Raw genomic sequence first — 27351 nt, 5'->3', positions numbered from 1 at the left:
CTTCATAGGTTCAATCCTGGCTCAGTCTGGTGATATTTGAAGGTGCTGAAATATGTCAGCCTTGTGTCAGTAGATTTACTGGCATGTAAAAGAACTCCTATGAAAAAAAATTCTGTCACCCCAGCATCTCCAAAAACCGTAAAAAAGGTATTTAATGGGATGTAAAGCCTATAACATTATTATTGCCTCTCCCATGTAGTCTCCCTACATGGAGATCTGAATGGTGGGACTATTTTACCTGGGAGGAAGCAGTCGTCAGTCCACCATTCATTCATTCATTCATTCATTCATTCATTCATTCATTCATTCATTGAAGGGGCTCATATGTGTCAGCCTCATGTCGATAGATTTACTGGCACATCAAAGAACTCCTGTTAAAATTCCAGCACCTTGGCATCTCTAAAAACCGTAAAGAAAAAATGTAGTTAATGGGATGTAAAGCAAATAGCATTATTATTAGTCCCCACATGGAGATCTGAACGGTGGGACTATTTTATCTGGGAGGAAGCAGTCAGCAGTCTATCATTCAGTCATTCATTCATATTATTACAAGGCTATATCAGTCAGTCATCCAGACTCCTGCCTGTGCATTTTAACCCACATATCAATTATTATATCGTGGCAGAGATTGTCTTCATTTTTTTTTTTTAATAACTGATGAATCAATTTAAGAAACATTAAAAATTGAGTCATTTTTCAGCTTAATCTGTATTAAATAAAAGTGTAGGAACTTCATTGGAATTAAGAAGTTTAAGAATCTGGAAATATTTCCTGTACAGTTAAGTAAATATATTTAACTTAATGTTTTGTTTTAATTCGCCCCTGTCTTTATAGAGCCACCACTGCTACTTGTACCTTCAAGGAGAAGATCGTTTATTTGTAAATCTGGGAGAAAGAGTGAAGTCTTACAGTGAACATTCTCGTGAGCAGCACTCATCTCTCTATAATCAGGGAAGTGCATTTCCTGATCGATCAACTACTCTTATGGGAAGCAAACAGTGGATTGTTGTCCAAATACCTTCTGCCTACTCTGGTACCAACTGGCCTATTCGGGTAAGATTCTTATTTTTAAATAAACTACTGTTGGTATTATACTTTTGAATGATCGTAAGGTACAGTTCATTGTATTGCTCTCCGTACTAAGCTGGAATGTTAATGCCAACTAATATGGGGGATAATGAGCTTTGAGAAAGAATCCAGCTTAATTTATAGAGAGACTGCTATTTTTTTGACAACTGACAACAGTTGGAGGAATTAAGTGAATGAAACTGAATGTATGGTATTCTTCAAGATTCCTCAATTCGAAAATAATTGGTGGACAGCGATTCTTCTTCTTTTTTCTGTTAGTCGTTTCATTTGGGTTTTGCATTCACATAATCAATGATCTGCTTTATGAACTGCAATCTTGGCCTGCCTCTTCTGTTTTTTCACTCTTTCCTGTCCAGAACATAACCATGCAAGTGTCCAGTAAACCTCTTCATTTTAATAGCTCCTTTCAAGAACTTCTCTTGTTTCTCTCTCATAAGCTCATCCTCATTCGTAATATTTGCTATCCAAGGTATTCTTCCCAAAGATCTTCATCACCACTGCTTAAATGCCTCTAATCTTTTCTTTTCATTTTTGCCAATGGCCCATGTTTCCAAGCCATAACGAGCAACACGTATACAACTTTTTATACATTCAATTTAACTTTATTGGATAGGTTTTTCATGGTTAAAATGGTCCTTTTCTTGTTGAATGCCACCTTGGTTTGGGCATTTTTATCCATTGTGATTTGTCCATCTGCAGTAATTTTGCAACCTAGAAAGTTTTCACTTATTTTAGTGGAATGCTCCTAATTTTGATATTGATGCCCATTAGATAGCTATTGCATACCATTACTTCTTTCTTTTTAAAGTTCATTTTTCAGTTGAAGATAGTGTATAGTTTTAATACTGTTCTGTTACCACTTCAGCAGATTATGTTGTTACTTCAAGTTGATTCTAAATACATGGTCCAATTTTGAACAAAGTCTAGAAGTGTTCTTTAGAATTGGTCTTTTTACCAAGGGAATGAATTAATGAATTTCTGACAAAAAAGTAACAGCACTTCCTGGAGATCACCTCACTTGTTATATCAGGGAGCTTTGATGACAGGGTCCCAGCTCAGTCTGGTAATGGCCCCAACTGCCAAGATCCTCTCTTATATGTTTCGTGTCTAACTTCCCTTAGTCTTCCTTATTCTCTTGGAGAAGGAGTCATTCATTTTCCTACTTTCATGGCCCTTTATCTTTCTTTAGGGGTACTTCCTTTCATCAGAAGTTTGGACCTCTTCCTTTTTTTAAATGTTAGATAGTTTATTGCTTCCACCGTCAAGTACAGGAAATGTACACTAGGTATTGTCAGAATTAACACAAATAGTCTATAGATATCTCAGTCATAATGCCTGAGTCATTAGAAAAATTCATTTAACTTCCTAGATAAGGTCAATTTTTGAAATAACACATTCTAGATACTTTTCTGCACTATAAAATGCCTTTCTCCTTAAAAATTGTGAGAGTACCATTGAAATGCAATTTTGTCTATTGTTCGAATTGGTAGTGGAAGCTTATTGTACATCTTAAGCTTTTGGTAACAGTGGCTGTTTGTGCTTTTACTAAGCCTGGAGTGAGGATTATCCAGATCAGTCTTGTGTCGTGCATATGAACTGTAGATCTTTCTTTAAATTCGGAATGATTATCTTTTACATGCATAATATTTGTAAAAATATATAAACAGGGAACTGTTATAATTTTTAGGCTCACAAAGGAAATTTTACATGAGTCTCTAAATTCTAATCCAACAAATCCAGTAAATTTGTTGGAAGGTCAAAGTGAAAGTAACATGTATCTTGTAAAAAAACAAATAAAACCAAAAGAACCCTAGATTCCATTTATTTTGTCCTACCAGTTGTACATTGATTACTTAGATAATTATATTATCATATCCTCAGTTAAACTTGAAACTCATGATCTTGCTTAAATTTTCAGTAACTTGCATTTGCCCATTTTAATAAGGTTTCTGTCTATATTTTGCAATCTATGTGTTGAATTTTCTCTTTACAGTATACTGCAATTGATTCTGAAGGCCAGAATATTGCTGTTGCCGGGAGGACAGGATTGGCTCACTATTCCATGGTAACTCGCAAGTGGAAACTGTTTGGCAATGAGACTCAAGAAAAAGACTTTGTAGTTACAGGTGGCCTTTTGTGGTGGCATGATCATGTTGTGATGGGATGCTATAGTATTGTTGATAACCGTGATGAAATTAGAGTATACCCTCGAGACTCAAGATTGGACAACACATTCCTTAAGTCGACGAGAGTGTCGGCACAAGTATTGTTGTTAAATACCCTGAGAGACAGGCTTATAACATTTTGTGCCACTGGACAAGTTTCTATTTATAGCCTTGTGATGAAGGATAATCAGTCATGTAGGTTATAATTTGTTTACTTTTATGTTTACTGCAGGGCATTTGCTCATTCCATGCATATCGATACATACATACATACATACATACATACATACATACATAAATACATACATACATACATACATACATACATACATACATACATACATACATACATTCATTCATTCTGACCATACTTACTCATCTATAACATCCCATTTTCCTAATTTTCAACTTCAATAACTAATTTGTGTGTTGGTATAAACCTGCTAGACGTTCCTTTGCCTGCTTTCAAACCATGCCATCCTAACCAACATTATGTGAAATTTTCACCTATCATACCCTCCCTTAACTATTTAAATCTATACTTTATTTACACAATGTTACAATAGCACATTGAAACAGCTTTGTATCACTCCCCTCTTGCATAATTGCAGTTAACTAGTCATATGACTAAACTTTGCATGGAGTTAAAGGCTGCACACCGTTGCAATGCCCAGTTTTTGCGACAAAATGGTGAAATTTGATTACTTTGTATAATCTGATGGAAGCTGCTGGAACAGTGATGTCCTTCTCCGCAAACTTAGTCCATTTCAGCACAGTGTTCTGACCAACATCTACTTGCTATAAAATCCGTCCTCGCAATACCAAGACTTCATGCAATTTCACACTTTAAATTGCATCATTTTGTGATTTACAACATTACTGTTGTGTCTTGCTTTTCTAAGCCATTCCAGAACTTTTATGTCCACATTTTCATCTTTCCCTTTCTTCACACTGCAGAAGGAATTAGATGGGTTTTTTTTTTTTTCTTTTTTGCTCCCAATAATTTTTCTCTCTGGTTACGCCAATAACAAATCGTACATGTTGCTCTCACTTCACATTCTGCAGCATATTGTGACATATTCAACTTTAAGAATGCCATAAAACTTATTTTCTTGCTCATTTTCACTCCTGTTAGTGTAATGGATGCTTCGTAATTACATGCTATACATGACTGTGCAGGATGTGGAGCTCAGAGGCTGGAAGAGCATTGAGAAATCTAGGATAAGGTGTGAGAGCCGCCAAGGCCAATGCACAGGTGGTGCAGGAGTGTGGGTTTTACAGTTAACTGAAATATTGCACTTGCTGCCTGGTCACTTGAAAGATTTTTGTGACTTTTTTTTTTTCCCCCTTCCAATTCCTTTTTTTTTCTTTTCAGTGCTTTGCCCCTCAATAATAGTCAAGAATTAAGGGGAGGTGTTATTGGTGAGTGCCGTATTTATTCGCGTATTAGACCTCCGTTTTTGTTTTTTCCACATTTACAGCCAAAAATGTAAGGGGGGTCCAAAATGCGATAACCTTTCATTTTGTGCAGTGAACACATGACTTCTAGGCTATGAAGAGCTGTAAATTGTACATGTTAACATTCAACACTATTCGTTAACAAACCTAGGAATGTATTCCGAGTTTTACTGGCTATTTTTGTTAGAAGGCAGTATTTCTAAAGGTAAAAAGAATAAATGGGGAACACATGACTTTTAGGCCTACATGTACAGTAAATTTAGCCGGTTTAAGTTACTCTTATATTACGTCATTCATTTCATCTCATTAACTCCTATGATGAAGTTGATGTCAGGAAGGGCATGTGGTCGTAAAACCTTGCTACAAAGATTCGTCTCACTTCATACTCGACCCCGTAGAGAAAAGGGATAAGGGTATCGTGTTATGCAAAGGGGTACACCTTGTACTGGATAGGTAACAGAAAGAGAAAAGAAATGGAATGGGATTTGTAGTGAATCAGAATGTTGAACCAGTAGCTGAAGTTGAGTATGTAAATGAAAGAATTATAATAAAGCACATATATGTAAAGAAGGAATTATTGAAGATAGTACAGGTGTATGCTCCACAGACAGGATGTACCGTGGGAGAAAAATAAGATTTCTTCAATGAACTGGAAACACATATTGTTGGAGATGGTATCATGATAATGGGAGATCTGAATGCCCATGTAGGAACTGATAGAATGGGATATGAGAATGTTCTGGGCCCACATGGGTATGGTGCTAGAAATGAAGATGGAGAGGAACTGTTGGACTTTTTATATATCAGAAATAACCTGATAATAAAGAACACATGGTTTATAAAGAGGAATAGCCATAAGATCAGCCAATATAGTTGGGTTGGACAGTATGGAACACTCATCGATTTTATAATAACAGACCGAGAATGGGGAAGATCTGTCATGAATACGAAGATAATCTCCAGTGGAAGTATGGAAGGTGATCATAGATTATTAATTGTGGAATTAAAACAAGTAAAAATCCCTAAAATTGTACTGAAGAAGAAACCAAAGATCAGGATTTGGGAATTGGAGGAGGAGGATAAAAGAATGGCATTCCAAGATTGGATAAAAACGAAATTCCCTAACATGGAGATACGAAGTGGAGAAGAATAGTGGGACAATTTAAGACAGACATTTGTGGAAGTAGCAATTGAGGTATGCAGGAAAACAAAAGCAAAGGTGGTTGTTGTTTGAGTCATCAGTCCATAGACTGGTTTGATGCAGCTCTCCATGCCACCCTATCCTGTGCTAACCTTTTCATTTCTACGTAACTATTGCATCCTACATCTGCTCTAATCTGCTTTTCATATTCATACCTTGGTCTACCCCTACCGTTCTTACCACCTAGACTTCCTTCAAAAACCAACTGAACAAGTCCTGGGTGTCTTAAGATGTGTCCTATCATTCTATCTCTTATTCTCGTCAAATTTAGCCAAATCGATCTCCTCTCACCAATTCGATTCAGTATCTCTTCATTCGTTATTCGATCTATCCATCTCACCTTCAGCATTCTTCTGTAACACCACATTTCAAAAGCTTCTATTCTCATTCTTTCTGAGCTAGTTATCATCCATGTTTTACTTCCATACAATGCCACGCTCCACACGAAAGTCTTCAAAAACATCTTTATAATTCCGATATCAATGTTTGAAGTGAGCAAATTTCATTTCTTAAGAAAGCTCTTCCTTGCTTGTGCTAGTCTGCATTTTATGTCCTCCTTACTTCTGCCATCGTTAGTTACTTTACTACCCAAGTAACAATATTCATGTACTTCCTTTAAGACTTAATTTCCTAATCTAATATTTCCTACATCACCTGCCTTCGTTCGACTGCACTCCATTACTTTTGTTTTGGACTTATTTATTTTCATCTTGTACTCCTTACCCAAGACTTCATCCATACCATTCAGCAACTTACAATAGAGTAAATTAATATATTATTTTGGGTCCACCTTTTCAATACAAAATGTAAATAGTTTAAATTACATAGGGACTAGTTTCGACCTAGTGATAGGTCATCATCAGCCTGAAGTAAATTAAAGCATAAATATCGAAGAAAAAATAAACAATGTAAACACAAGTACAGTCTTTTTATAAGTACATACCATGTGGGATATTGAGCAGCATTATATTAAAAATAATAACTCTTCCAATTGACGAAGCACTGAGCGGAAGTTATGTTGTTTATTTATGAATAAAGTTCAGTGCGCCGTATAGCATTAAAAGTCCAGTGTGCACTAAAAGATGTTATAAAGAAGAATTATCAGTTGAATGCTGGCTTCTTGAGTTTGCTGTTGTATATTCGAAGAAGTTATGTCATTTTTTAAGTTATTCATAGACGTCAAAACATATGGATGTTGGAAAGGCTCTTCATTTTTTTTGGAACTAGGTAATTGTTGCGCGTGGAGGCTTAGGAGTCCAGAGAAGCGCTATAATATGTTAAAAAATAGAGATCCATAAAAAGGTCCCGTGCGTCGTATAAAAATGACAAGTTGTGAAAGTGGAAATCGAAAAGGGTTGGTTTTCAAGCGATGATGTTGTTCATTCAGAGATCAATTGAAATTAAAGTACCGTAACATTATCTTCTCAAGATGTTTAATTTCAATTGATCTCTGAATGATCAACATCATCGCTTGAAAACCAACCCTTTTCGATTTCCACTTTCACAACTTGTCATTTTTATACGACGCACGGGACCTTTTTATGGATCTCTATTTTTTAACATAATATAGCACTTCTCTGGACTCCTAAGCCTCCACGCGCAACAATCGCCTAGTTCCAAAAAACTGAAGAGCCTTTCCAACATCCATGTGTTTTGACGTCTATGAATAACTTAAAAAATGAGGTAACTTCTTCAAATATACAACAGCAAACTCAAGAAGCCAGCATTCAACTGATAATTCTTCTTTATAACATCTTTTAGTGCACACTGGACTTTTAATGCTATACGGCGCACTGAACTTTATTCATAAATAAACAACATAACTTCCACTCAGTGCTTCGTCAATTGGAAGAGTTATTATTTTTAATATATTGCTGCTCAATATCCCACATGGTATGTACTTTTAAAAAGACTGTACTTGTGTTTACATTGTTTAATTTTTCTTTGATATTTACGCTTTAATTTACTTCAGGCTGATGATGACCTATCACTAGGTCGAAACTAGTCCCTATGTAATTTAAACTATTTACATTTTGTATTGAAAAGGTGGACCCAAAATAATATATTAATTTACTCTGTTGTAATCACAGTTCAATACGGATCTGTCATTATGAAACTTATTTCTTTTAATTCAGCAACTTCTCGAGATCTTCTGCAGTCTCAGATAAAATAACAATATCATCGGCAAATCTCAAGGTTTTGATTTCCTCTCCTTGGACTGTGATTCCCTTTCCAAATTTCTCTTTGATTTCCTTTACTGCCTGTTCTATGTCAACATTGAAAAGGAGAGGGGACAAACTGCAGCCTTGCCTCACTCCTTTCTGGATTGCTGCGTCTTTTTCAAAGCCCTTGATTCTTATCACTGCAGACTGATTTTTATACAGATTGTAGATAATTCTTAGTTCTCGGTATCTGATCCCTATCATCTTCTGAATCGTAAATAGCTTGGTCCAATCAACATTATCGAATGCCTTTTCTAGATCTATGAATGCCATGTACCTGGGCTTGTGATTCGATCCTCTAAGATCAGAAGGAAAGTCAGGATTGCTTCACGTGTTCCTACATTTCTCCTGAAGCCAAATTGATCTTCTCCCAACTCAGCTTCCACTTGTTTTTCCATTCTTCCGTAAATAATACGTGTTAAATTTTGCAGGCATGAGATACTAAACTAATGGTGCGGTAGTTTTTACACCTGTCAGCACTGGCTTTCTTGGGAATAGGTATAACAACATTCTGCCGAAAATCAGATGAGTTAAGGGAAAGGAAACCTGGTGGACAGACAAAATAAAAAAAAATAAATAAAAGAAAGGAACAAGGTGCAGAAAGAAATGGATAAGGAAAAGCAAAAACATATCAGAGGGATGAGAATAAGATAGAAAGGTTACATGTGGAATAAAAAAGATTGGAACTACAAGTAAAGAAGAGTATCAAGGAAGAAAAGGAGAAATGGTGGGGAGGATTTACCAACAAAATTGAGCAGGATAGTAGAGGAAATCAGAAACTGTTATACAGAGTAATAAAATTGAAAAGAATAAATCAAGAGAAGTTGGATCCATAGTTCATGACGAAAAGGGTCTTCAGAAGGTGATGACAAAGTATTTTGAAAAATGTTATAATGTGTATGACAGTTTGGAGATTGAAGGAGATAAGAAAATGGAAATAATAGACAGAGAAAAAAGAAGAGAACCCGATAATATGGTTGGAACTTGAAAGGGCAGTGAAAGCAATGACCAAAGGTAAAGCAAGTGTAAAAGACGAATTCAGTGCTGATGTGATTAAGGCAGCAGGAAGCATTAGACCACAGTGGCTATACCGGGCCTCAATGCCATACGGAAGGATGAAAGGATACCTGAAGATTGGCAACAAGGAAGCATTGTACCATTGTTCAAAAAAGGAAATGGGAAGAAATGTGAAAATTTTAGAGGTATATCCTATTATTACATGGGCTAAAAATAATGGGGGAAGTTATAGACAAAAGACTGAGGGATATAATAGAAACACAGTTAGAGGAAAAGCAATATGACTTTAGATCGAATAGATCAACAATAGACTTGGTATTTACGGTGTGAACGATAATGGTAAACATCTGGAAAGGAACAAGGAAATTATCATCTTATTTTTGGATTTGGAAAAAAGCTTATGATACAGTCAAGAGAAAACATGTATGGGAATGCCTACTGAAAAGGAATGTACCAAAATCATTAATTAACAAGATAAAAATGTTGTATTGTGAGAGTAAAAGTAGTGTACAAGTGGGGAGTGGTGACTCTGAAACATTTTATACAAGAAAAGGAGTATTATGGGAACCAACTGAAAGTTACAGTTACAGTCTAATGTACTATAATACTGTACTCCAGTGCGGCTAGTTTCCATCTGTCTCACTGCATAGCACGGCATAGGAAACAGCTTTCTGACAGTGTGTTCGTAAAGGAGGTTTTCATTTTGATGTCCAACACATTACTTGATGACTTTTGTAACAAACAACAAATAATTAAAAGAATTAAGGAAATGCCAGTCATTAGAAATATTGCCAAGGATAGAATAATAAGAATGAGTGAATGTTTTGGAGTAATTGAAAGCTGATTTGGAAAACTTCCAGATGTATTCAATATGCCTTGATGACATGAGCCCTGATGTGACCTTTCAAACAAGGGTAGCTGTCTTTTTCTGATTTCTTTGTAGAAATGTAATGAGGGAGAAATTAGTTAAATTGCTGAGCTTACAGACTATGACCACATGGAAAGATATAATGATTGAAGTGAAGCAGGAACTTGTATTAAAAATGGGGTTTGACTTGCAGAAAATTGTATCTGTGAGAGCTGATGCTGCTCCAAGTATGGTGGGTATTCATAATCGGTTTGTGAAATTTCTTAAAGAAGTGGCTAAACACCCTACTTTACAGTTCCTGTATATTTCATCAGGAAGCCCTACGTGTGAAAGAAGGTATGAAGTAATTTGAATGTGGGTGGTAACTAAAATTGTGAACTTCGTATCTGCGCATGCTCTAAATAATCGCTAGTTCTCGAAAATGTTACATGAAATGGAATCTCAGTATGGTGGACTTTTAATGTACAATATTGTTTGCTGGCTGAATTGTGGGCAAGTACTCCAGAGTTTTTTGTCAAACTCTTGAATGAAATTTCTGTCTTTATGGCAGAAAAGCAGGAAGAATTCCCAGAACTCATGATTTAAGGTTATAAACTTCATAGTTGGTTCCATATTGAACCTTGCGCGCAGTGTGAAACAAGCTTGCCAGTGGGATGCAACTAACAGAGTGAGAAAAGCGTAGAGCAGGAGGGAAGGAACTCACGGATCCTATGTTTTTGGTTGTGCGATTGAATGTTTTTTTACGTGATTTCACAGCAGTATACGAGTACAATTATATGAATAAGGAACTGCAAAGAAAGGGACACACTGCACTTCGATTTTTTGAAATCATGAAAGCATTTCAGAGTAATCTCACAAGTGTTTTTCAGGGATGTTGAAATAAAGACATTTGAGTACTTTCCTTCACCTAGTCAACTTGAATTGATGTCAAATGTTGCAGATCAATTAGCTTTTGAAAATACAGAAAGTATTTTAAAGAAATATATGGATGTTTTACAAAATTCAAAACAAATGGTTTCCACATGATTTTGCCAAATTTGAGATGTGAAGAAAACTTTGCACTTATTTCAAAACCTCATATTGCACAAATGAGTGATCTTAACGTCCTTATTTTTGACTGGTTAGATATTGACCCTTTAGAAATGTAGTTGATGGAATTTCAAGAGAACAGTACATAAGTGAACAAATTTGTACAAATTGTTGAAGCATTGGTGAAAATCGAGTGTACTGTTGATGGTGAATACTCTCTCCAGAAACCAGAGAACTTAATACTTGAACAGTGGAACAGCCTCCCTCATAAGTTTTCAACCATGAAGAAACTTGCTACAGTGCTACTTACTTTGTTTGTATCATCATACACCAGCGAGCAGCTGTTTTCTGCAAAGAACTTTGTGAAGTTAACAGTTACAAACCATTCTGGTTCAGACCTAAGCTGATCTTGTGTGTTCTTCTTGAAGACAAGTTATGAACCTACCATAAATGGCATAGCTACCAAAGTTCAGCAAGAAGTTTCAAACTAAATTTAAGAACGATATTTCACTTACAGTCAATTTGCGATATTACTATTTTGTTTTTTATATCTCATAATATTTAACGACAAACTGTGTCGCTATTAATTATATGGGCTTATTATTTATAAATATATTTTTACAAATAATGTTAGGTGTTCTTAAAACTTAAATATTTACAAAAGCAATTTTTGCTGTATTTGCAAAATATGACCACAGAACATGATGTTTAATATATTTGCACATTATACAACTAATAAATAAATAAATAAATAAATGAACAAATGAACGAATGAATGAATAAATGATCAAATAAATAAATAAATAAATAAATAAATAAATAAATAAATGGCATATTATGGAACATAATTGAGAATTAGGAAAGGAAGTCATCAGGGTGGTGGGGGCGTAGAGTTATGACCATTCGTTAAAGGAAACAGTTGGTACAGTAGACAATTGAGAGTAATAAACCAGACAGTGGTACACTATTCAGAAAAGGTTTGCCATTACTGCTCTAAGACTTGCATTTCTTCATCTGTTTACAGGCTACAACTGCTTTCATTTCATTCTTGGCCCCCATTAGACACAGATATATTAGTACAGATCCCTTTTGTGATGCAGAACATAAGACAGACTTTGTATGCACTAAGAACACAAAGCTGGGACATACAAACACAATGACAGGTCAGCATTGGAAGAGGGAGCTACAAAATTATTTTTTGACAGTGTTTTGACTAACTGTGTTAGGAATAAATGAAAGTCTTGATTACTTTTTCCTGTCTCTTCTGTTGCAATTATTTTTGCAGGATGAATCCTCTGAAACTATAAAATTATATCATTTCCAAAGATTGCTCTTCTACTAAATGAAATATTTTAAATAATGAATTACTATAGTCATACTAATACAGTGCTTTTATTTCTATTCAATATTGAAAATTATGGACCTCACTTCTTTATTTATACCCAGTTGTTGTTCCCAAACAAAATCACTAATTTTTCACTGAGAAGTGTTGCAAAAAAATAATATTAGAATTTATATATACATATAAATATGGATGTGTAGACATCAACAAGTTAAGGTTGGTTAACTGTGAGCATGCATTGGGAAGATGGTGGGTTTGAATACCACCATCGGTAGCCCTGAGGATAATTTTCAGTGGTTTCCCATTTTCGCACCGGGCAAATGCTGGTGGCTGTTCGTTAATTAAGACCATGCCACTACTTTCCCAATCCAACCCCTATCCCATCCTTGCATCGACGAAAATCTTTGTTTGTGCAGCGTTAAACCACTAGCAAAAAGGAGTAAGAGAAAAGAAACATTAAAGGCTTCCTTAAATTTGAAGTTGTACTCTATGCACACTTCAATATTTTGTTTGCTTATATGTAACTCTCATTATCTTAAGGGCCAACTAATTAAAACATTTATTGAAATAGGTGAATGGAAATCTTTAACCTCTTCGCCGTGACATGTTTCTTAACGTTCCATTAATAAACTCGAAGTCGTTGTACAAGATGATATATCAACCAGTAATCAAAACAAGCTGCAAAATACAACCTATGTCTGAAAAATTTGGCGAATGGTCGCCTAGTTTGTGCACCGTGCCAGTTTGGGCGATGCGCTCGCGCATACGCATTGCAAGACATGACACTAAGTGCCCCCTATCAGTCAACTCAACACAGTGAAACGGAGTTGAACGCTGCAACACATCGCACGGAGTCAGTGTGAGGACTCGTGTCATTGCACAATGGAGTGCAAAACGGCAACAGAAACACACGCAATGTTAGTGCAAGTATACCATGCTCAAGCAGTGAGTAAAAAGTGCATTTTTGACTGGTTTAAATGCTTTCAAGATGGAAAGGAAGGTGTTGAGGACGTGCCGCGTTCGGGTCGACCAGCCACAAGCACATCTCCAGACACCATCGAACGAGTGCGACAGATGCTTGCAAATGATCGGCGACTGTCCTTACGAATGATAGCAGATGAAGTGGGTGTAGGCAAGGACAGTGTAAGGACCATTGTTCACAAACATTTGAAAAAGTGGAAGATTTGTGCCCAGTTTGTACTGCACAACCTGATAGACGAGCAGAAGTAAACTCGGATGGAAACGTTGGGAGATTTCATTGACGTTTGTGACCAAAATCCGGAGGTGTTGAAAACCATCATTACAGGAGACGAGTCGTGGTGCTACCAGTATGATCTGGAGACCAAGAGACAGTCAGTGGCGTGGTCTTCAACGTCTTCTCCGCTTCCCAAGAAAAGTTGGTGCGCATAGTCCAAGATGAAGACAATGCTGATTCCCTTTTTCGACAGTAATGGTGTCATTCATCATGAATTTGTACACCAGGGTACACCTGTCAACGCGGAATTCTACATGGGAGTTTTGAAACGGCTACTGCAACGCATCAGACAGGTTCGGCCTGGCCTGTACCGGAGTGGACAGTGGAAGCTCCTCCACGACAATGCCCATCCGTACACTGCGATCCGTGTGACTGTGTGACCCATTTTCTCTCTGAACGCCAGGTGACTGTTCTTCCACACCCTCAGTATTCTCTGGATTTGGCGCCGGCAGATCTTTTTTTGTTCACCAGTCTTAAATTAGCCCTGAAAGGGCACCAGTTCGACATTGTAGCAGGTATCCAACAACGCGTGACAAGGGTTCTGCGAGAGATTCCAAAAGAAGCATTTGCTGCCAGCTTCCAGCAGCTTTACTGTCAATGTCAAAAGTGTGTTGTAGCTAACGGAAATTACTTTGAAGGCCAGTAAAGGAGTTTTGTAACTTGCGTTGTCTTTATTTCATGAGAATCACCAAACTTTTCAGACACAGGTTGTTTAATGAATGAGTGGACATTGTATCTTTGGCTTTTATATCCTTGATGAGATGTCTTGTAAGCAAGGGCGCCCATATGATAGTTTGAAGGGGGGAGGCCTAGACCTGGGGGTATGTAATATTTTTAATATTTTGGAAGATGAATGGTGACTTGTATTCCATGGTAGAATAACACCCACGGTATCCCCTGCGTGTTGGGGGGGGGGGGGGGGGGGGCAATACTACCACTTCTACGTAATACCGACTTTTAAATCATTTTCTTGAAAGAAAAACACCTGACTACATTCAATTTTCTCCTTTCTCTGAGAGCTGGGGGGAGGCGGAGGGCAAGGGCGCCCTTGCTTCTTCGGATGCTGTCTCCCTATGAAGGTTGGCGATCCAATTGATTATGATAACTTGCAAAACAGCAGGTCAAAAAATTTCAATAGAAGTTCGTCCATATGAGCACCACAAATCTTTCAGCCAGAAATTTCTCTGTTTCTCCATGTATTGTTGTCCTTCAATTTTTCCCCTCAGTGATGAATTGGAGAATTTCATATCATTCACCTCTCATGATGTACCTGAGCTTTCACTCCTTGGTTGTTAGAAGCTCTTTTTTACTTCTTATTTAACAAGTTGAGGACTTCTACATTGGTCTTCCTTTCTACACAGAATATTCAAAGCATTCTTATGTACATGTACATTTCTAAAGCTTCAATTTACTTGTCCAGCAGAGAGCTGAGTCTCTAGCATTCAAAACCATACAGAAGGACAGGGAAAACATAGCATCACAACATCCAAACTCGGGGCTGAAGGTCGAGACCTCCACTGGTGAGTAGGGCCCTCGTACTGTTGAACAAATTTTTGGTTGCCCATTCCTGGATAAGATTTCTTTCTCATTCACTATAGCCCCAAGTTGTTTTAAGGATGATACTTACTGAACAGTTGTGTTGTTGATGTGCAGGGAGCCTTACTTATGTATTTTTAAAAGTATAATCATCTTGGTGTTGCCATTATTCATGATCAGATCAAATGCTGCGCTGATCCTTACAACGTTGTTAATAATAATTTGAAGATCGTTAAGGTTGCTGGCCAACACAACGCTATCATCAGCAAAGTAGATGTTACTAACACATTTGAGATGACCATATTTAGACATGCTACCCTCCAGAAATCACAAGATTTTTCATGGTTTTTTAAATTTTTTCGTTGCTAGGAAAACCAATTATTCTAATAACTAGGGACCAGATTTTTTGAAAATGCATATGTTTGTATGCAAAAACATTTTTTGGGGGGTTTTATTGGATTTATTGCATATTCTAAACATAACAGCATATTTCAGCATATACATTTGAAATTAAGTATAATTTAAAACATCTCTAACAAAATTGGTTTCACCTGCATGTTGGACATCCCTTGTAAGCAACTTTCTGAGTCAGATAACGAGATAGCAGTATTTTACACAAGCGTGTTGCCTGGCTATTTCAAGAAAGAGATGGAGTGGGACATTCCTTTCATTATCTGGGTAGCAGTAGCCTGGGTTTAGTTTTATGAGGAGTTCTTTCAGTTAATGTGTTACTTTATTCTCAGTCTGCATATCCTTTACTCAAAATGACTGAAGAGAAAAACAGCAGAAAGTATTTCTTAAATCAGTGGGTGTCAGGTAATAGTGATTATTCAACTGATGGTATTGTCATCTATTGTCAGCTATGGTTGAAGGAAGCGAAATGTGAAAATAAATTTCAACATGAAAGACAACTGGACATATTACGGCAAAGGAGTGAAAGAAGAACACCACACTACAACTGCATCTTACACATGTAAAACCAAAGCCTCTATTTAATACATTTTCAGCTGATTTTTGTAAGGCTTTAATATGCAGCAATACTCAATGGAATAAATTAAACAATCCAGTTCTGAAGAAATATTGTGCAAACCAATATATCCCAGAACTAAAGAAGATTCAAACAGTAGTCAGTACTTAAGTGGAATGTCAGTGAATGTTCGAAACCATTGGTGCCAGTGTGTAAATTTTGTCCCATCACTTCAGCTGATGTACAAAGGTCATTCTTGGCCTATAAACTTATTCTGACAGACAGTAGACATAATTTGTCTCCAGAAAACATTGAAAAACTTTTAGTTATCTATTGTGATGATTCTTGTATGCAGTGAGTGAATAAAATTAGCTTATTGTTAAGTGCATATTATTCAATTCTTAATGCATATTTTCTGCAATTTTAATGCATAATTGCATGCATATTTTAATAGTTTTTAGTGTATAAAGATCTGGTCCCTAGTAACAACGTCCGAAATATTTAGGAAGATCACACTTTCTTGAACACAAAATTTAGTTTTAATTATCATGATAATAATAATCATAATAATGCAGCAATTTTAAAACATTAATCTATAAAGATAACACATTCTAAAACAAGAAAGAAAAAAAAAAGAACTTTTGACGCAGCTATGGATACCAGTTAGGTTAATATTTTGTAATTTTGACAAATATTGAGGACACATCTACTAAAACATACTAATACAGATTCTAACCTAAGTGGTCAATTGGCATGGGTATCCTTGTTTACAACCAGTAATTTGCTTTCCTGCCATACGTCGCATGATAATGGACTCGTATAGAGTTGCTGCAGGTTGTCTGTCATCTGTACATAGAAAACAACCTAAACTTTTAGGGAGCGGTATAAATCTACTTTACAGAACCCACTTCACACCAGTATGAAATTAGCTCACTATTTAAATTTATTTGCCTGAAGTGTCAGAATCATCATGTTCACTTGGTGTGTAATTGTTATCCTCATCCTCAATTTAAGAACCTGAGTATTCTGTAAGAACACCCTTGAATCATCTAAATTTTGTTCACTTGAATTAGACATGCTAAATATCCACAAAAATGACACAAACAAGCCTGTCTTTCGAAGACACACACTCCCTGTCTACATACGTGTACTTTCCTACTCATTTCACAGCTGAGAGTTGACGATGACACAGCCTCAGGTTACATAGAAATGTAGCTGTGTTGTGAGTGTCTTGAAAGAAGAGCTATCGACTTATGCTCATTACTGGCACATTGTATGCTTATAGAAGCATCTAACAGTATTTTGGTGAAGTCACAGCTAGATGAAACTGTAGCTACTATTTTTAGCTACAGGGAAAACATGTGCTCGTAGTTTTTCCAAGTTCCATCAGTAATAATGAAATTTATTCTGATGCCTTGGTTAACATCCTTGACAGCTTCTGTGAACACAGCCTCAGAGTACATATTAAAAAGGAGAGGGGACAAGACACAGCACTGTCGCACACATGTACATGTAGTTATCCCTCAGTTGTCTCTCCCTGTATTTTGACCTCTACTGTTCTGTTCCAGTAGAGCTGATTGATGATACACAGATCACCATCTTCAGCACCAGTAGTTTTTAAAATCTCAGGAAGGTTTGGATGAGATATGCAATCAAAAGTTTTTCGATAGTCGATGAAGCATGCATACACATTAACATTCATATCCAGGCATCTCTGAGTCATCAGACTCATTGTCTGAATGGTCAGCGTACTGGCCTTCTGTTCAGAGGGTTCCAGGTTCGATTCCCAGCTGGGTCAGGGATTTTTACCTTCATTGGTTAATTCCAATGGCCCAGGGGCTGGGTGTTTGTCCTGTCCCCAACATCCCTGCAACTTGCACACCAGACATAACACTATCCTCCACACAATAACACTCAATTACCTACACATGGCAGATGTCGCCTGCCCTCATCGTCTGCCTTACGAGGGCTGCACTCGGCTAGAAATATCCACATGAAATTATAATTATCGCTGAGTCAAAACATTTACATTTTTCTGTGATAATCATCACAGTATGATGCACTAGCTTTTTTTTTAGGTATGGTGACAGAAGTTGATCTTAACCAGTCAGATGGAATTCTCCCAGCCTATATACTGCATTGAATAGTGCAGTTGGCAAGTGCATAGAGTGGAGGGCTGACAGGCATAATTTTTTGTAGAAGAGACAAAGTCTCTCATTGTGCATTGACAATACCTGAGGAGAAAGAGAATGTTGCAATGATGGGACTGAGTGAGGTCAAGTGAAGGGGAAAGGGAGTGAAGAGGATGACCTTGAGCAATGAGTTTGAGAGTTTCTGCTTGTATCTTATCTGGACCCACAACTTTACTTTTCTTCTGGAACTTGATTGCATACAATCTGTCCTCTTTTGTTATGTCAGGAATTGCTTCGTTGTTTTCTTCAGTACAGAATGGTGTGTCTGGCTGCACATAATTAAATAGATTCTTAGCATACCCACTCTAGCACTACAGTCTTTCCTTCAGCTCCCACCAAGATAATGCTATTGGCATCCTTTAGTATAGCTTTATATGAAGAAAGAGAATGTTGCAATGGTGGGACTAAGTGAGGTCAAGTGGAGGGGAAAGGGAGTGAAGATGATGAGTAGAGGGTAGACCACATTAGTGGTAGAGTTTATGCACCCCAAACTGGAAACAGTGAGGGAAATATAGAGGAATTGTTGGAGACACTCGAGGAAGTAATTACCGATGTGGAAGAGATAGTCATAGGAGACCTCAATGCGCAGGTTGAAAATGACAGAATTGGTAAAAGAGAAGTGATTGGTCCATTTGGATATGGAAAAAGAAACAGCGAGGGAGATAAGTTGAGTGATTTTTGTGAGAGAAGTGGAATGATTGTGGGTAACACTTGGTTTAAAAAGAAGAATAGTAGAAAGATCACTAGAAATGGCTGGGGTGAAAGGAGGACAAAAACAGTTATTTTTTGGTTGAGAAAATAAATCGTCGACAGCTAATGGATGTAACAGCACTACCAGGTGAGGCATTTGATGGAGACCACAGAATAGTGGTAGCAAAATTGAAAATAGGTCAAATTGTGAGAGTAAAAGAAATAAGACAGAAAAAATAAAAGTATGGAAATTAAAAGATAAAAGAACTCGGGAGAAATTTCAGGAGGAATTAAAACAGCACTTCCCTATATGGGAAATAGCAAATGTAGAAGAAGAGTGGACCGAATTTAAAAACATATTTGTAAGCTGTTCAGAGATGATTTGTTTCAGAACTTTGGCAAGAGTGAAAGAAAAGGAGACACCTTGGTGGAAGGAAAAGGTAAAGGAAGTTGTTAAACAAAAGAAGAAAGCATGGCAAGAATGGAATAGAGATAGGAAAGAAGGAAGTAAAATTAAGGAAATTAAGAAGTGTAATAAAAGTGGTAAATGGGGAAAAGGAAAATTGTTGGGAGGTTCAGACAAGAGTTGGAAAAGGATGTAAATGGTGGAAAAAGGATGTTGTAGGGATTGATAAAAAATAAGAGAAAAGTAAAAATCTACACAAAACAAGTGTAGGAAAAGAGTGAAAATGTAATAACAGACCCAGAGGAGATAAAGAATAGGCGGAAATATTATTTCGATAAACTCCTGAATGTGAATGCAAAAGAGAGTATAGTGGTAAATGTGGATCCAGAATTGGAGAGTGATATTGAAATGGCTGTTAAACAAATGAAAACAGGAAAAACAGCAGGGATGCATGAAATATGTGTGGAAATGGTAAAGGCAGTAGCATCTATTGATCTATATTGGTTATATAGGCTGCTAAGGTGTATATAGAGGAAAAAGCAAGTATCTGATGACTGGTGCAATTGTGTAATAATACCAGTTTTTAAGAAAGGTGACAGGAAGGTATGTGAAAGTTATCGAGGAATTACACTGTTGTCACAAGTAGCCAAAACATGGGAGAGAATAATAGAAAGGAGGATGAGAGGAAGGGTGGAATTTTTTTTAGATGAAGAGCAGTACGGATTTTGACAGGCCAGATCAATGATGGACCCTATATTTACCATGAGATTACTGATGGAAAAACAGTGGGGATATGGAAAATATCTGGTGATTGTATTCCTTGGTCTAGAGAAGGCATACGATAGAGAAAATGTGTGAGAAACCCTGGAAAGAAAAGGATGTGGAAGGCAACCAAGGGAAGTAGTGAAAGCAATGTGTAAGAATATTGTTCCAGTTGTGTGAGGACTCTTGTGGGAGAGAACAGATTGGTTTAGAAACCAAACTGGACTAAGTCAGGGAAGTGTATTGTCTCCACTTATGTTTATAATGGTTATGGATGAAATTCTAAAGGAAACAAAGGCAAGATTTTGAGAGGATATGAAAAAATTGCTTACAGATGACATAGTGATATGGAGAGTCAACATTACTGAAGTGCAAATCCAACTAGAGGCTTAAATGACAGTATTGAGGATTCATCATCATCATCATCATCATCATCATCATCATCATCATCCTAAACCATCTCCAGTTTCCCGGGTGTGGTATATCAGCCTCCTCCATCTCATCCTGTCCTTGTACCATTCTTCCTCCACCAACTTGTCCCAATCATGACCTCTCAGCAGTACATCGCTCGTAACTAAATCTATCCATTTCCTTCGTGCCCTTCCCATGGGTCGTCTTCCTTCTACCTTTCTGTCAAATTTCTTCCTTGCAGTTCTGTTTACTGGCATCCTCTTCATGTGACCAAACCACTTCAGTCTTGATTTCTGAATCTTATTGAGGAGAGAATCATCTATTCCTACTTCTTCTCTAATTTTCTCATTCCTAATCTTGTCTTTCCTGGTTTTCTGGATCATAGTGGGTAGCAATTTCATTTCAGCTGCCTGAAGTTTGGAATTATCTCTATTGGTCAGTGTTGTGGTTTTCAGACTGTATGTAAGAATTGGTGTATAATAGGACTTGTACAATGTCATTTATGTTTTCATGGGTATTTGCTCATCCCACAGCAGGTGTCTTACCTGGTGGTAAAATTGTGTTGCCTTTTTGATTCGATTGTTCACCTGCATCTTGGAAGGGAGGGTGCGATCAGTCATTGAGAGGAAGTTGGATGAAAACCAGTGTGGTTTCAGACCACAGAGAGGCTGTCAGGATCAGATTTTCAGTATGTGGCAGGTAATTGAAAAATGATACGAGAGGAATAGGCAGTTGTGTTTATGTTTCGTAGATCTAGAGAAAGCATATGACAGGGTACCGAGGGAAAAGATGTTCGCCATACTGGGGGACTATGGAATTAAAGGTAGATTATTAAAAACAATCAAAGGTATTTATGTTGAAAATTGGGCTTCAGTGTGAATTGATGGTAGAATGAGTTCTTGGTTCAGGGTACTTACAGGGGTTAGACAAGGCTGTAATCTTTCACCTTTGCTGTTCATAGTTTACATGGATCATCTGCTGAAAGGTATAAAATGGCAGGGAGGGATTCAGTTAGGTGGAAATGTAGTAAGCAGTCTGGCCTATGCTGACGACTTGGTCTTAATGGCAGATTGTGCCGAAAGCCTGCAGTGTAATATCTTGGAACTTGAAAATAGGTCCAATGAGTACGGTATGAAAATTAGCCTCTCGAAGTGTAAATTGATGTCAGTAGGTAGGAAATTCAAAAGAATTGAATGTCAGATTGGTGATACAAAGCTAGAACAGGTCGATAATTTCAAGTGTTTAGGTTGTGTGTTCTCTCAGTAAGTGAGATTGAATCATGGTGTAGTAAAGTTAACGGAGTGAGCTCGCAGTTGCGATCAACAGTATTCTGTAAGAAGGAAGTGAGCTCCCAGACGAAACTATCTTTACATCGGTCTGTTTTCAGACCAACTTTGCTTTACGGGAGCGAAAGCTGGGTGGACTCAGGATGTCTTATTCATAAGTTAGAAGTAACAGACATGAAAGTAGCAAGAATGATTGCTGGTACAAACAGGTGGGAACAATGGCAGGAGGGTACTCGGAATGAGGAGATAAGGGCTAATTTGGGAATGAACTCGATGGATGAAGCTGTACGCATAAACCGGCTTCGGTGGTGGGGTCATGTGAGGCGAATGGAGGAGGATAGTTTACCTAGGAGAATAATGGACTCTGCTATGGAGGGTAAAAGAAGTAGAGGTAGACCAAGACGACGATGGTTAGACTCGGTTTCTAACGATTTAAAGATAAGAGGTATAGAACTAAATGAGGCCACAACACTAGTTGCAAATCGAGAATTGTGGCGACATTTAGTAAATTCACAGAGGCTTGCAGACTGAACACTGAAAGGCATAACAGTCTATAATGATAATGTATGTATGTATGTATGTATGTATGTATGTATGTATGTATGTATGTATGTATGTATGTATGTATGTATGTATGTTCACCTCATGTTTTGCTAGGTTGTCATTTGATATAACGCTACCCAAGTATTTGAAAACTGGAACACCGTCCAGTTGAGCTTCATTTAACATGACACTTGGTTCTGCTCCTTTCCCATACACTTTCATCACCACCATCTTGGTCTTGCTGATGTTTAAACCATATTTCTTAAACTCCTCATTCCAGCTTTGTATTCTCTCTCCCAATTCCTCTTCTGAGTCATTCCAGATCGCAACATCATCTGCAAATGTAAAGGCTTTGATATCTCCATGTTTTTCGTTCCTTTTAATAGATTTCATTACTACATCCATTACAATAATAAATAGAAGCGGTGATAATGAGCTGCCCTGCTGCACTCCTCTCTTTGTTTCAAACCAGTCCGACAAACCACATCCTACTTGAATACAGCTTCTGTTCCCACTATACAACATTTTCACTTTGTCTATGAGGCTGTCTCGCACTTGAAGTTCTTTCATGCATTGCCAAATTCTTTCCTTGGTACACTATCGTATGCTTTCTCACTGTCCAAAAATATTAGAAATAAAGGCTTGTTCTTCTTCCAGTATTTTTCCATTAGCATCCTAATTGCAAATATAAGGTCTGTAGTTGACCTTCCTGGTCTGAAACCATATTGCTCTTCTTCCAAAATTAGTTCAACAATATCTCTGATTCTGGTCTCTATTATTTTTTCCAATATTTTCAGGACATGAGACAGTAGTGTGATACCACGGTAATTAGTACATTTTCGTCGGCTTCCTTTCTTGAACAGAGGTACAATGATGCCCATCTTCCAGTCCTCAAGAATAGTATTTTCCTCCCATATCTTGTTGAGCAGTCTATAGAGCCATTGGATTCCTCGAATTCCCGCTGCTTTCAGCATATCTGCACTTAGTTCATCTATGCCCACTGCCTTTCCTTTCTTCATGCTCTTGAGCGCATTTTCAACCTCAAGCCATGTAATTGGTGGTTCAGTCATGGTTCCTCGACTTGGCTCTCCTCTATCCGTTGTTATGTTTCTGTATCTCCATTCAGCAGCTTTTCAAAATAGATCTTGAGTGCTTGTTTAATTTCTCCCTCTTCTTGTGCCAGAGTTCCATCATCACGTTCTATTGCTTTTATGGTCTCTTGATCCCTTCGCTTGTTTTTCACTACTCTATATAGCAGTTTCATATTTCCTCTACTGTCCTCTTCCAGTTTGTCTGCAAACTCATTCCATGTTTTCTCTTTTTCTTCCCTTACAATGTTCTTTACAGCAAGTTTCTTGTTCCTGTATATTCCTTAAGTCTTTGTATTTCTTGTTCATTTCGTTCTTGTCGCTGTTTTTGTTTTTCCTTGTCCAGTGCCTTCTTTATTTGGTTTCTTTCTTTCACTGCTGTTTTCACTCTTATCATTCCACCATGGTGTCTCCTTTTTTCTTTTGATAGAACTTGTAACTCCACATAGGTTTTTGGCTTCTCCCACAAAGGTGTCTTTGAAGCTTTTCCATTCTTCATTAACGCTGGTTACTTCACACTTCGGCAAACTCTGTTGAATCCTTAGTTTGTATTCTTCCTTTATTTGGACTTCTTGCAACTTCCAAGTTTTAACCCTTGGTTTTTTCGTAATAAGTTTCTGCGTTTCAGTATTGAGGAATACGGTATGAAAATTAGTGTGGAGAAGAGCAAAACAGTGGTGATGACAAGAGGAGAAAGGGAAGGAAAAGGAATCGTTAGTATCAGGGGACAAAACCTTGAGGTTGTTAAATACTTCAATTATTTGGGAAGTGAAATAATGCAAAGATGCAAGTTTGGGTAAGGAGATCAGCAGGAAGGTACAAGAGGGAAATACGTTCTACCAGAATGTAAGGAACCTGGTGTGGAACAGAGAAGTTCCTATGAAATGTAAAGAAATAATCTACAAGATGTACTGTACCCGTATATTAACATATGAGTAAAATTCAGGCCAGTGAGATGAAGTTTCTGAGGAGTATGGTATGGAAGACAAGGAGAGACAGAGTAAGAAATATAGAAAAAAGTGATAAATGGAGATGGTTTGGACATGTTATAAGGATGGAGGAGGGAAGGATACCAAAACAAGTTTTGGGGGCTAAGATAGAAGGAAAGAAGGCGAGAGGAAAGCCCAGAGCAAGATGGATGGACTCTGTCAAGAACAGTATAAGAAAAAAAGACTGGACTGGAATACAATTACTGAAGAGGAGTGGTGGTAGGAGAGGCAACCATGGAGAAGTGCCATCAATACCCCCAACCTGACAGGAACTGAACAAGGGAAAATGATGACTTTTAATGAGGATGAAGTCTATCTTGTTCCTGACAGTATGACCTCCAATAGTCCGCAGGGGACATCCTTGTATACAAGCGACGGGGATGCAGCTTGGAGAAGGTATTGATGTTTGAGATGTGTTGTTCTGAACAAAACTGTACCAGACAATCTCTGTTATCTCTCACTGAGACTGTATTGTCCAACAGTGTCATCCACCACACCAGTATCTATCTCACAAAGGACCACTGTTGTGTCCCCTTTCTTTGTATAAAGGTCATTGCCATCTCCAGAGGGGAATAAAATTCCTCAACCAAATCATTGTTATGACATCATACTGATCACAGTTTGAGAGAGTCTACAAATATTTATCCTCACCGTTCAGGCACCAGTTCCAACACTAAATTTCTCTATACATTGCACAAAGGAGGACACTGATTGCTGATGGAATCACTTATATATATAGCAACACAAACTGTTTGATAAGTGGTGTAACTCTTACCTGTCGGTGCTTTCTTCAACAGACCAAAAATATCATAGTGATATAGGGAAATATATGAGTTGTAAGGCAGGTGATCCATAAGACCCTAGCCAAAATTATTGTGTGTCCAGTGGTGTATGGCAGCTTGTGGGCTTGCATTATTAAGACGTGTCCTTTAGAGTTCCTGTAAGGTGGTGTGGTAATGCTGATCATTGATCATGGGACCAACCTGCAGCAGCCACTTGAACAGCAGAGGTTCCATCACATCGAAGAATACTATTATCATGACCTGGCAGCTGCAGCACATGACTTTGCCTTTTTTGGTCTTGATGATGAAGAATGTCTCCATTTGTGACTCATCCTCTTGTTGCCAGGTGGAAATGGTAGTACCTGGTTTTGCAAGCTGTCATGATTTGCTCCAAGAAAAGCTAATCTGTCCATTTAGTTTCGACTGAGTTTTTCGAGGCCCATACTTTTCCTCACAGCTTTCTGTTTGTCAGCAAGATGCCAGGATACCCATTCGGATCACCCGTTGTGATGTCAGTTATCAGCGCACAGTGCAGTATATGGATCCGACACCTTACGTATGGTGATATAGTGATTGTCCTTCACCATTATTTGTACAACGGCAGTCTCTTCCTTTGTCAATACAACAAACCGTCAAGGTCGTGGGAGGTCTGCCAGCATTCCTACCTACTTCGTAACTCAGCTCACCGCTTGAACACAGTGCTTTGTTTGAATGATTTGTCCCTATATAGGAAAATGAAAGTTCATATAGCTTTTAGTGCTGAGTGTGTCTGAGGACGTGTTTGGCTCACCAGGTGCAGGTCTTTTGATTAGACGGCTGTAGCCGACCTGTGTCGAAATGATTAAGACGACACATACACCCAAGCCCCGTGCCAGCGAAATTATCCAATGACAGTTAAAATTCCCGACCCTGCCTGGGATTGGAGCCAGACCCCTATATAGGGTTTGTATTCAACTAAAAACTTCACTTGCGTAAGCATCATCTTTGCACAAAAATTCGCCCCATTGTACTTGGCTGGATGTATCCATTACACACTACTGTTGCTTCAGCTGTCTTCTCTACTGAGCAGACATATAACACAAACTGACCAACTTCTATGATGTTACATGAAACCAACCATGCAATGCTGCCACATGTTGGCCACTCCATTGATTGTTGACAAGTGTTGACAAGTGTAACTGCCTCAGAAATAAACATTAGCCTGAAGTTCTTTCGTCTACCACACTTTACACTGATGTTAGGGTGTTTCAAGCCTTGATGATTCATGAGGATGTAGTATATATTGATATATATATTTAACAATGTGATCTTAAAAGATGAAAGTAGTTTTATTTAACAAGATGTTGCCTGAATTGAAATTAACAATGACTTCCATATTTTTTAGAATATCTTTCATTTACTCCTAAGACCTTGTACCTCATATGTCTGTACAACCAGTTTTACTAAATTTTTCATAAGAAACATAAATGTTGAGCAAACTTGTGATGTTACATTTTTGTATTGTGAATCCTGTTAAGTCAGAAACTCTCAAATGAAGGGCAGTTTTCATTTCTAAGTATCAAGTTGGTATTTAGTTTTAACTTCAGTTCCCATAAGACCTATCTGTCTCGGTGTGACGTAAAGCCCCTAGCAAAAAAAAAAAAAAAAACTTCAGTTCTGTTTTTTCTTCACTTTACTAGTAATTGGGATATATCTCACTGCAGTTTGGAATTGTAGTGTAGTTATTGTATTAGATAGTATCTTGTTGGCTATATTGATATTTCAACTTAATGGCAGTTTTCATTTCTATTAGAGCATAGTAAGTTTGAAAAAACAATCTGTTTACATAGTTAGTTTTGTACTGTAATCCATGTGTAGTCCTTTTGATATTTCACATTTTACGGCAGTTTTCTTTTAAGTTTGTATGTAATAATAATATTCAAATTAACAGCAGTTTTCTTTTAGCACATGGTAGGATAAAATAATAATTTAATATGCCTGAATAGTATTGTAGTGTAGTTCAAATATTTGATTAGTCAGTATATTGCTCAGTATATTGCTTACTTTATTATTG

At 37.4% G+C, this 27351-nt stretch overlaps 1 protein-coding gene across 1 annotated transcript in view; it reads left to right on the top strand.

Moving 5' to 3' along the window:
* Rich (Guanine nucleotide exchange factor subunit Rich) overlaps nt 1-27351 on the top strand; it is a 629630-nt gene that overhangs the window by 303341 nt on the left and 298938 nt on the right. Inside the window, exons 9-10 of the mRNA XM_067145638.2 lie at nt 835-1053; nt 3083-3449. Coding sequence (XP_067001739.2) covers nt 835-1053; nt 3083-3449 — 586 coding nt within the window. The remainder of the gene's footprint in view (nt 1-834; nt 1054-3082; nt 3450-27351) is intronic.

This window comes from Anabrus simplex, chromosome 4 (genome assembly GCF_040414725.1).
Source record: "Anabrus simplex isolate iqAnaSimp1 chromosome 4, ASM4041472v1, whole genome shotgun sequence".
NCBI lineage: Eukaryota > Metazoa > Arthropoda > Insecta > Orthoptera > Tettigoniidae > Anabrus > Anabrus simplex.
The sequence above is the reverse complement of the archived record's forward strand: the minus strand, read 5'-3'. Positions and strand labels throughout refer to the sequence as shown.